At 34.5% G+C, this 12462-nt stretch overlaps 1 protein-coding gene across 8 annotated transcripts in view; it reads right to left on the reverse strand.

Annotated features, from left to right (window-relative positions):
- The window catches only part of CNOT4 (CCR4-NOT transcription complex subunit 4), a 143713-nt gene that overhangs the window by 46651 nt on the left and 84600 nt on the right, over window positions 1-12462 (reverse strand). For 4 of the 8 annotated variants that reach the window (XM_082472988.1, XM_082472984.1, XM_082472985.1 and 1 more), the window contains 4 exons: window positions 12123-12209; window positions 11250-11351; window positions 10377-10502; window positions 7503-7636 (listed from right to left, as the gene is read on the reverse strand). In XM_082472988.1, the coding sequence (XP_082329114.1) occupies window positions 7503-7636; window positions 10377-10502; window positions 11250-11351; window positions 12123-12209 (449 nt within the window). The remainder of the gene's footprint in view (window positions 1-7502; window positions 7637-10376; window positions 10503-11249; window positions 11352-12122; window positions 12210-12462) is intronic. The other 4 variants (XM_082472989.1, XM_082472986.1, XM_082472991.1 and 1 more) reach the window with 2 other exon arrangements.

Consider the following 12462-nt stretch of genomic DNA (forward strand, 5'->3'; position numbering starts at 1 on the left):
AATTAGGGTGATTAATCGGCCTAGCAGTGCTTTGGAGGCATCTAGCACCTCCTTTCTCCTTTAGTCCAGTTCACTGAGAATTTCCTGCAAAAGCTGCTGCTGTCTGGTCTGACGGGCGTCCAAAGAGGGTATTCTCACTGGGGTCTGGGTCTTATATCAGAAGCAGAAGACATCCTGCTGGTCTTTCAGTTGGCCAATGGATTTCACCAGCTTCTCCATCATAGCCCTTAATTCTAGGGTCCAGGATTCAATCTCATGATGCTGGCTTTCCACAGGTGCTTCGAGGTCTGCCTCTCCTTGCTCCGAATGAGCCCTCTGAGCCTGGATCAGAATTAAAGAGATCAAAGATTGTCTCAGCCAATTAGGTATGGCCCCGAGGAAAGGCCAGAATGTCCCAACAGAATTTTTGCAAGTTGTGCTGTAGTAACAAACACGCAAGGTCCTGGCTGCAGCCACACTCATAGTTCAGTTGGTTTAAGAAGTGGAAGAATAGCATGTTAGCCTTGGAATCATCGCTGTCCAGTAATAATACGAAGGGAAAGAGAAATTGAGACACCTGAACCACACAGTTGACTGAAAAGCACTGGCTTCAAGTGGGATTGAGAAATTCTAATAGGTAGTTAGGGTTCATAACACAATCAAGATATTATTGCCAGAAGGTAATGCTGTGTGTATAAATCCTTGCAGACAAAAATTTGTAAACGTGTTTTCATACAGTCTCATTAAAAATCTTTTTAAAGTTCTAGTCCTAAATAGTTCTGAAACCTATGGTGAAATTACAGATTTCTCAGGATTAAATATTTTCCAATTAACCCAATAGTTGGAATCTGGTGCTATGGAGCTTTTCAAAATATAAATATTTACATTTATCTATAGAAAGTATAGAGTATATATATATCTAGATTCTGTCCTTGGAGATTCTGATTCAGTTAGTCCAAATTGAGATATACCTCGTGTCTGATGATCACTGCACTAGTGGAAAAGGAACACAGTGAAAAGGCATCAAGTCTCCTCAAAGTCTCTGAAGTTATTAGACTTTAGAGCCAGAAGGAATCATTAATATCAAATTTAAATACTCTGTTTTACAGATAAAGAAACCAAAATTCACAACTATCTGAAGCAGGTAGTGTGACACAGCTGTGCCTCTGTTTGGATCTTCAGATGCTCAGCCAACTCTGCTACCTTCTAACTGGCCCTTTGGGCAGTTTTGAGTTTGATTTCCTTTTATTTCCTTGGTGGCGACAGCACCAAATTCCTAAATATAGTCTCTTGGCTGCTTTCTAAAATTTGCAACATAAAACAAGTAGTCACGTAGTAGAAGAATCAAAGAAAAAATCATTTTTAAGAACTGGGAGTGGGATAGGAAAAATACTGAGGAAGTCTAGTTCCCTTGTTTCTCACATTCACAAGATAAAAATAGTAGTCATGGTTGTACTAATTTTTGTTGCATTTTGAATATAAAGTAAAATTTAAGCCGGATGTCAATATAATGGACATTTCCAAATTTCTCTCATGTTACGATATACCCAAGTACATATTCACACCGCTCCGAAATATTCCCATATTTATTGAGAATAATTCATTTTAATTTTTCATGCTCACCAGAGTCTTAAATAACTGAGATAAACATTTGCTACTGCAAAGGACGAATTTAAGTTATAGACAGGAAGCTTGCTTTTATAGAATTTATTTTGATACAGGGGCTTCAAATATACATTAACATTGAAAATATCACTTTGCTACTAAAATATGGCCACATCTTAAGTAACATGACACAATTAACATGGCAAGAAAAAAATGCCTCAATAAACCTAGACTAACTGTAGTTGGCAAATATGATTCTAATTGGAATCTTCTCATAACTCCAGGACATACCAAATATGAATGAAAATAAATGTTCTGATTACTAGTAAGCACAAAAAATTAATTATCCTTAATATTAAAACTGAAAGATGGACATCCACCATCCTAAACATATCATAAGACTGTGGCAAGCTTTCAAAAACAACAGCAAAATCTCCATCTATTCATTATAATTTTGTATTTCAGTAATAAAAGTTTGATCTTAAAAAGATACTAAGTTGAATTTAAACACACAATTGCTCATTTGATGTGCCTTTTCTTCTATTCTAAGAAATAAGGGCACCAAAAACTCTATCTCTAACCCTTTCCTCCCATCCCTCCCAACATAACCCTTCCCCTCCCTTCCCCTCACTCATTACACCCACCCTCTGGAAAAAATACCAGTAGCTCTCTATCCTTTTTGAAAATATTCTACTTAGGTGGAGCAAGATACCAGAGCTGACTTACTAGTTTTCCAAGTATGTATGTGTACATGTGCAGTAACTTTATATATCCAAATACATCATGGGAATAAAATTTAAGAAAAATAAGGAAAGACTGAGAAATAAGTTCAGAAAAATCTCAAAATTCACGAATTTTAATGTAAATATCCAATTTTAGCAAACTTTACTATCTACCTAATTTACTAGTAAGCAGCCCTTAGTTTTATACAAAAATAAAAGTAGGGAACTGCAAATCATTTACCTATTTCAAAAAAGGGAATGCATTTCTAGGGATCCATTTTACAAAAAAAATGTAGGCTACCTTTCATGGCACTTGGCCATACTTTGAGAATTACTGCTTTATACTGCTCCTCCTCCAGAAAAATTTACACACACACACACACACACACACACACACATTTTACATAAAATTTCAGAGTTCACAGATACTCAGACGCCTATGCGTGATTTAACACGCTCTACTGAGACTATTTTGTACAGTCTTGGACCATATCCTTTCTAAATCTCAGGGATTTACCAAATGATGTCAGGACATAAGAACAGGATTCACGCAGTGACTACCCCCATTCTGCTAAATAAATAAGGCACTCTGGCTATGTCTTCCGTCTATCAGAGCTTATATTTGACTTTCAGTAAAAATATAGTTGTATATATTTTTTAAAGATGTACATTTTCCTTCAATGTGATAAAAACTGACAAATTTCTATAGAAATTTTCCTTTCACCTTTCCTTTAGCTTATCCTCTACTGCCACCAATCTGTGGTTTAGGGAAGGTTTTGCTTAATCTTCCTTGGAATTTATAGTACATCCACTATATTTAAGCCTTAAGTACCAGAGATCTTTAAGGTCAAACTATATATAGTTATGGCATAGTTTCATTTAATTGATTTAGTTTGATTCATGTCAGAGTTTTTAATTCATGTTAGAGTCTTAAATTTCGCCTATTCTAGACTAAGAAATGGCAGAGTGGGAGAATGAGCTTGGGCTTAAAAGTGACAGAGACTTTAGGTCAGAATCTGGTCCATCACTTATTTGTGTAGGATACTGGTAAATTATCTAAACTCTCTGAGACTTAGTATTCTTGCCAGTAGTAAAATAACAATGATGTCTACCACACAGGACTACTGAGGAGATTAAATGAACACAGAAGACACCAAATTTCTGTTCAACCCTCTTTCTACCTAAATCTAAAGCTGAACATCTCGATTCCTTCAACGGTGGCTTCTTTGAGCCACAACATCAAGTCAGAACCACTTACCTTGAGTGATCTGCACACCCCATAATCTGTCCCCCAAATACTTGTAGGTAGGCCTATGCACTGTCCTGGGCATATAGCAGCCATCTAGCTACTACTATTCCTGTCTCAGTCTTCAGTTGGTGCACAAATAGTGCCTCAATGTAAATAAAGGTATTTCAAAGCCCCAAACTTAAAAACAAAATATCCAGTCCATAAGCATCAGTACTGCATGGCTCCTTTACTCCCCATTCTTTACATTTGTATTCATCATTTCAAAGTAACTTACTAATACAGAAAAACAGCATATCTACAGTCAATAATCTGACTGATACACTCTCAAACTCACAATAATGGAGATGTGTGTGTGAAGAACAAATGACACACACCCTCTAATTTATTATTCATTTAAGTGAGATAGGAATAAGACATATTATAGAAAATTTCACTTACTAACATTAATGTGTATCAGGGGACCATGTCAGGGTTCAGTGACGATTAGTAGCTATGATACTTTTAATATTTGTACTCTGGATTAATTACAAATGAAAAAAGTACATTTTAAGTTTAATGTCAATCTATAAAGTTCCAAGTTTTGCTTTCTTGCAATTCTTCTAAAACTGCTACTCACTACACAGGAATGCCAAGAAAAGAGGAAAAGGAACCATTCTTTTTCTTTGTGTCCCTGGAAAGTCTAATTCTCAACTTATCTTGAATAAGAAAAACGTTCTCTGTAGGGTAGGACCATAGAAAGAGTTGTACTGTTCATCATTCTAACTTGGCAGGTCTTCCCTGTGGGAAGAAGAAAACTTATCTACAAATTCATCCCTACCCCTGTACCTTGTATGGTGGCAACGTAGAAATGAAGACCAAAGCAGACTTTCAGTAATACTGACAGTCAAACTTACTCTCTTACAGGGGTTGGCATGGAAAGAAAACAAGCTATAGGAGCTGCCAAAAAAAACAAAACAACAAACCCACAACTCTCTGTAACCTGGGCCATTAACTGTCCTTAGTAAATTTGGGGGACTTGCATTAAACAAACAAAAACAACCCTTCTCCCTCCCCCCAAAACCTTCCTATATCATGTACTTATGAAAAGCAAAGGTAACTATGTCAAAATTTATTCTGGTCCTAGCTGAGGTTCAGTTGCACTGGTTTTGGGCAAAGTTATCAAATGGGCATACTGTTTTAAATCCCCCTTTTTCTTCTTATTTTCCTCTACAACTTGTGGCTGCTATGACGCTCCTCTCCTGTTACTGAAACAGTTACAAATGTGCTCTGACTACACTTTATATGAAGGCAAAGTCAATAAAATATTAGTAAATCTATTAATAAGGGATCACAAAAAAAAATAATTTAAAGAAAGCTAACTACTGTTAAAATGCTAAAAAGATATTTGGTAAATTCCAATTTTCACTTCCAATCTAAAGAGAAAAGCTCAATAAATTAAAAATAGCAAGGTATTTTCACATTATGATTAAAAATTTATCTCAAATAAATGGTTAAAATCATATTTAAGAGAGAATAAAACACTGGAGATATCTCTATAAAAGTAATGCAACAGGATGCCTGCTAGCACCACTTTCTAACACTTCTTTAATTTTTAGCCTAGGAATTCTCAAATAGGAAGAGATGATGGTGGGAGATCAGATTTAAAAATGCAGGGAAAAGACCAAAAAAAAATCTTTCCTGAGAGACACAAAAGACTTAAATAGAGAGATATACCACACTAATGGTTGAGAGGATTCAGTGTTATACTGTAGAGTATAAATTCTCCCAAAATTGATCTATAAACTCAAGTATTTTGAAACAAACAGACTTGGTCAACTAATGGGGGAAGCCAGTCTATATACTGCACAGAAAACACTTAAATACCAATAAAACATGGCAAAGAGATACGAGTTCACAATGCATAAGTTCACTATATTAATCAACTATAAATCAAAATGAGATTTTTTGTTTATCAAATTGGTAAATGTGCAGAAAAAAATACTCAATTCAAGGAAATAGGTACTCACAATCATTGACTCAGCGGTTCTAAGAGCATCAAAACTATAACCAAAATGTTTACATGAAAAAATGTTCATCACAGTATTATAAATAATAGCACCAAAATGAAAGTAAGATAATATACACCAGCAGGAGATTGGTTTAATAAATTTTAAATACTCACATATAATGGAATACTACACAGTCATAAAAAATTGCTTTCATAACATGGGAAAATATTCATAATAATGGGTATTAAGTTTTAAAATGTAACAAACCAATGTATTTTGTGTATATATACATTCACAGGAAGGAAGAGGACTACAAGGAAATATACACTGCAAGGAAGATACAGCAAATCATTTTCATTGAAAACGTCTGCGTATTAAGATCACATACAATTTTTACTTTCTTCTTTATGCTTTTGTATATTTTTCAGATTTCCTTCAATAGAAACATTACTTTTATATTCAGGGAATAACAAATGTAGCAAAGAGATCATCTAAATTTTACATTTCTGCTCTGAATTCTCTAGGGGCTATAAACCCAGAATATGACTTTAATTAGAATGACAACACTTTTAATGAGAATAAAGATGTGTATTTAAAAGCATCTGAAATAAATTTTTACTACAATAACCTCATTCTTACATAATGTACTACAGAGTTAGCAACCAATGAGGTAATAATAGCATAGGTTCATAATCAAATAAACATATGGGGTGGGGACAAACAGATCAATGGAAAGGGTCAAAGCTTATCAACCCAAAAAGAGTTTAAACTTAGCTTTTATTCTTAGCTTTGATAAAACAAATTTCACGTAGTATATATAATTTTATGTTTTGCTCTATGGCCTCATATATTTATATATACATGTACATATGTGTGTGCAAATAAACAGGAAGTATTTAAATTTGAATTGCCTTTATAAATAATCTTTACTATCAAAGTGAATAGACTTAACAAGGACTTCAGGAATTTAAATACAAGAATAAGTTTTGGAGAAACTGACTCTGGTAACAATCCATGTAGTTATTATTAGCTGTGTTTAAAAAATGGCCCTTACATTATTTTAGTGCTAAATAAACATGGGACTACAATGGGACTCTAATAACCAGACATTTAAAACATCACTTAAACGAATTTAACTTTGGAATAAATTTTTTTAAAGAGAAAATCGACCTATTTAAATTAATTACAGCTATTTACTTTAAATGAATTCACTTTACAAAAGTCAGACTTAATTAAAAAAAAAAAAAAGATCCTGACACATCAAACTTAAGGTACATTCAGAATAAAGTATAACCCCAAAATTATTGTTTTATTAATCATACCATTTTCTCACAGGCCATAACCAAATACAATCCAAGATGTGAAGATCACCATATCAGAATAAGACTCAATACATAAAATTATAAATTTGTTTAAACATCAACAGAATATAGGTCTATGCAAAAATAAGTTGTCTCCAAGATGAATAAGATCTGAATATGGGATACCCTCCTCACTCAGAGGACATAAGACTTTGGTGATTCCTGAGACTAGACAACCATGAATACTTCTATCCCCAACAAAAAACGCTTCAGATAACGCCCACTGTCCCTTTTACAGTGTTTTCCCCCTCATTACATCAGGAGGGAAACCCCAATTAGGTGACAAGAGCCTTTTAAATAACCCACATCTCTTAATTTCCTTTTTATCAAGGAGAGTGTTCCCAGGGCTCAGGGTAGTCTGCAAATCAATGCAAAGGGGAAGCATCAAGAGGCTCATCTGCAGTATTACCAGGGAGCAGCAGGCAGCAAATATTCAAACCCAGAAATTGTGACTCAACATTTCCTATATAGTACAACAATTCTGCACAAATGACAGACACTGTCAAGAAGGATCCTGCCTGAAAAAGATGTAGAATGAAAAGAGAAGATTGACAGACATGAAGGTAAGGTATTTGATTACACTAATATCGGTACTTACGTATCATACCTCTGCAGTGGTGTCACTTTGTTCTTATTCTTATCAACTGAACCCGTAGACAGTTGAAGAAAATTGGGGTTTAATTTATATAATTCTTGAAGTAGCTTCTGTTCATATTCTTGGTGTTTACCCGCCTAGTGGAAGAAGAAATTAAAACTGCAGTGGGACTCACAAAGTGGCTGGTATAAAATGCTGATGTACTTTATGAATTACTAAACCTATTCTAAATAAAACACATAGGATTTGTCATGGCGTCAGAGAAACCTGTGAGGAAAATGTCACAGAACTTCTAGACCAATGAAAGTTCTTGCAACAAAACTACATGAGACATATTCCATTACCTAAGGCATTTCATCAACCACTTTATGTGGAGAAAAGAATATTAACAGACAACATTTTTGCTAGTTTGAAAAACTAGAGGGGCCCTTTTAAACTTACTTCCCCATCTTTCACATAAGAATTAAGTCTTCTAACAGGTCATTACAGAATTTTCTGAAAATCACTGAAAAATCAGTCTCTCTTTTCAGAAGATTGATAAGTAACACACAGATGAAGAGTTTTACTATATTTTTCATTATCCTGACACTAATTAGCACATTAATTTGTTTTTACATAAAAATTAATATATTTTAAACTTTAGACCAGAGGATGGCAATTTAGAGCCAGCCACTTTGTTTTTATAAATAAAGTTTTACTGCAACACTCATGCTCATTCATTCATGTGTTATCTATGACCTCTTTCGTGCTACAACAGCCAAGTTGAGTAGTTGCTGCAGAGATCATATGCCCAGAAAACCTAAAACATTTACTAACTGGCCCTTTACATAAAAAGTTTGCCAATCCCTGCTCTATACACAACAAAGACAACTCTGTATTTATTGGAGTTGGTAGCTGTCTATCAGAAAGCAGTGTCACAAATGTGATGGAATAAATCAGACAAAGACTGACTGTGGAAACTAGGCACATACAAAAAATAAATTACAATACAATGAAATTACTCTGAATAACTTTTCACTATCTGCATGTATATTATAACTGCAATGACATTTTTTACTTACCTTCAGGGTTGTTAATTACTTTAAAAGTGTGGTCTAAATAGATGTTATGGGAAAACCAAAACCAGAACAGAACAGATCAAAGCAAAAACGAAACAATAAAAACAAGGGCAGTATCATCTAATTGAGCACAACTGTATCATAGATATTGCACGATGCATTGTTCCCTGTTCTGAGAGGGCTCTTGCCTGTTCACCTGGGTCTATAAATATTTCATATGGTACTAAATTTTGAGTTATGCAGTAATAAGGAAAGATCTGGTTTTGCCATGATATAATTTGCTCAAGTTTCCTTTCTACATTGACCAAGTGTTTTAACGAGGAAACCCCTTTTCAAAGTAATTTTAAACTAAGATAAAGAAGAGCGAGATGAATTCAGGACAACAATATGAAATCAATTTTAACTTGTTAAGAAAAAACACAGTTTAGATGTGGATTTTACATCTTTAAAACATAAAAAGCCCTGAAAATTCTTTATGCAAGCAATACTTCAGGAGATATTATGGCTTTCGTTAGCCACAAAGAGCTCAAATTGGTATTCAAATGATTTAACAGGGGCAGTTCATAGAGACAGGTTAAATCCCATTACAAATAAATTCTAAGGGACTGTCCATCCATTTCCTTTTACTCTTCAATAATACTTAAGTGAGATCAACTGGGGCTTAGAAATTCCTTGACAGAGATTTTCATTGTAATAGTACCCATAGGTAAAGCACAGTTCCCACTAGTCAAAATTCAGCATGAAATGGTTCAACCTTAGACTTCATCCAAAAGAAGAAAAAAATCAAGATGCATTTATTGGATAAGCAAGAAATAAGTAAGTCATCCATCCCCGTTAAATATCACAGAGAACTTACTTTAACACTGTTTTTAGATCATAAAGACAATACATACTGTCAAGACATCCCAATGTATTTATTATAATGGGATTTAATCTGTAGTAACTCCAAGTCAAAAAAGGTAATATTCCATTTAACAATCTGCTCTGAAAGGAGCCCCTCCTAGACTGTCTCTAGTTTGACTTGGAGAATGAAAGGCAGTAATCAATGCCCCCCACCTTCTAAATGAGAAGTATTCCTGCAAAAGTCCACAGCAACAATCTGAAGTCCTCACCTATAACAGGGAAGTGCAGTATTGTGCTTTGGCATAATCCTCATTTAATATGCCGTATGGTCAACATTTTTACTTGTAAAGGCATGTTTATACTACAAATTGAAAGGAGACAGGAGAACAGGAAATGTAAAAAAGAACACAGGAAAATAAGCCTTCAATTCACCCTTTACAGGACACTGACTCACTGGATACTTTCATGGGAAGAATCATTTTATAAAAATAATGTTAGCTTTTCAGCAGCATCTAATAGAGTATTATTTTCTAGCATGCTCTGTGAAGAGTAGAGATGGGGTGGGGGACCTCATATTTACAATATCCCACTTAGCTTTCATTTTGCTGACATTCCCCCTAAAGTAGCATTTACCAAAATGCCTTCCTTGGTCAATTAAGTCCTGGTTCTACATACCCCTCTGGGATATGTATTAGCATATTAAAGTCTCTAAGAAGTGTTGCTGGGGTGGGGGGGAATCTATTTATCTTCATTAATCAAGCATTTTCAAACTTAGTGGACCACAGACCCACTTTTATTGTAACAATATCCTGCAGAACTGATATTCCATGGAACACTACATATTTGGAAAATGCTACTTTAAAGTAATACCAGTTTAAAGAAAAAGAAAATTCTTAGTTTTTGCTTTTGTAATTTTAACTTATAAAGAAAAATACTTCCTTTTCTGCAAAGTTGATAATTCACATTACTTTACTACCTGCATTTCCTCTTTTGTGAAGCTGGCCGCCTCGTCCCCCAATTCATGTAGGTACATGCAGTCAGGCTTTGGACACTGCATATTCTTTAAGAAGTAACTGCAGTATTTTGTTGTACCTAGAGATGCCTGCAGCAAGAGGAGGAAAGCGGGGGGGAAAAAGACCCAAAATGTGAACTGACACCACAATGAAAATTTCCATATTTAGTGTTTTCATTTCACCTAAAATGAGGCACAGGCACAACAAAACAAAGTATGGCTGTGAATACTAGAGAACTAAACTATTATTAGCAGGATTTATTAAAGATGATGATCATTTAAAAGAACTAAAAAAAAAAAATCTCGGCCTATGGTTTCCAGAGCTTGAGCACCCAGATCATTTCCCTAGAGGTCAGAAGAGTAGAAAGACAAAATCTGTTCCATGTTTTAAGTGGTTAGGCACATAAGGCAAATTCCTTTTTCTAATTATGCCATCCTTCTTCCACTTACTTAAAAGCATTGCTTGGTGGGACCCTTCATGCAAACCTGAACTGTTCAATGCCCAAATATTTAAGGACAACAAATCAGAACAATTATCTATTTCTGACAAGGAGAGTAATAAATCCATTTTCACAAAATAAAATATGTGTAAATATAAGGATATTTTTCAAGATTATCCCCTAATAATGAATGTGTTTACTCCTAGCTGGTAAAACAGGACCCTACATAGGTCAGCTATAAACAAATTAGCTGTCATAGGTTGGAATGGATGCCTAAGAAGCAATCTTCAAATTAGACTCCCTTCATGTAATATGTAAAAGCTATGCTCTTCTCTACTTAATACATGTTATCCCTTCCCCCTTTAAAAAAAAAAAAAAATCAAGAGGACCATATTACCTTAAGTGTTCTGCCATCTACCACCACATTGTTGACACACTGTATGGCTCTGAGAGCATCTTCCGACCGGATATAGGTTACGTAAGCACTGGCGCTTGGACCCTAAAGTGAAAACCCACTGTTATTAGTATCAAATTCAACAAAAACTTAACAACAACAACAACAACAAAATTATCTTGCAACCTGCCTAAGGAATTCTAAAGGCCTTTACTACTACTTTCATTAATAATAATGACAATGATTAGAAGTAGTAGTAGCTTTGATTAAACCATATACTAGCTCATCTTAAGACAATCATACTTAATGACTTTTATCTGATTTTAAGTAGACTAAAATAAATATGAATAAAATATCATCTTTGGCTTGGCATTTACTTTTTAAAAAAGTCATCTGATAGGCTCGTCAAGGTTACAAAAAACAAACTTTGAAAGTTAGATTAAAAAAAAATAAGATTTGAAGACAGATTCAAACTATGTTCTCCCCCAAATAAATGCAATCTCTAACAGTATTCTATCTGCTAATACCAGCATAACAAAGACGCTCTATTAAGTTCACAATATCTGAAAACATTATTAATTAGAAATCATTATATAATTTAACTGCCTGATAATAGACTCAATTCCCCCTCCCCTTCAGACCATCACTAGATCTTTGTTTTACTATTTCCATCTTATTACTATCAATTCACTGTTAAGTCCTGAAAAGGTCAAATAAGCACCAAAAGTTCCCCCACCCCACCAACAGAGGTCACTACACTGCTTAAATCTTTGACCCTTAAGCTTTCTAACCACAGAAAGCAAGTTTTCCTTCTGAGCAGCCCAGGTCAAGCCCAGACCATAGGGAGGAAAGGCAAAAATCCCTATAATTAGTTACCTGTGAGCCTGCATATGATGTGCTATTATTGATGACAACTTTATGTATTTTACCAAACTTCCCAAAATATTCTGGTCGTTTTAAAACCTATAAAAGAAGAAGAAATAAGGTATAAACTGTCCCCATTTCATCAACTTTATCCTTATAATGGGGACATACACCATCCCTCTTCAGTGAAAATAAAATAATTTTTAAAGTTTTCTAGTAAATGTGACTACTTCCTAATTACAATTTGTGTGGTTAACCTACAGGAAATCATCAACAAAGTCTAAAAGCTATTCTTTATTGACCCACTGAATAGAAACTGAGACTTACTAAGTTCAGTATTATCTATTACATT

The sequence above is a fragment of the Balaenoptera physalus genome, assembly GCF_965194825.1.
Source record: "Balaenoptera physalus genome assembly, chromosome: 8".
NCBI classification, from domain to species: domain Eukaryota; kingdom Metazoa; phylum Chordata; class Mammalia; order Artiodactyla; family Balaenopteridae; genus Balaenoptera; species Balaenoptera physalus.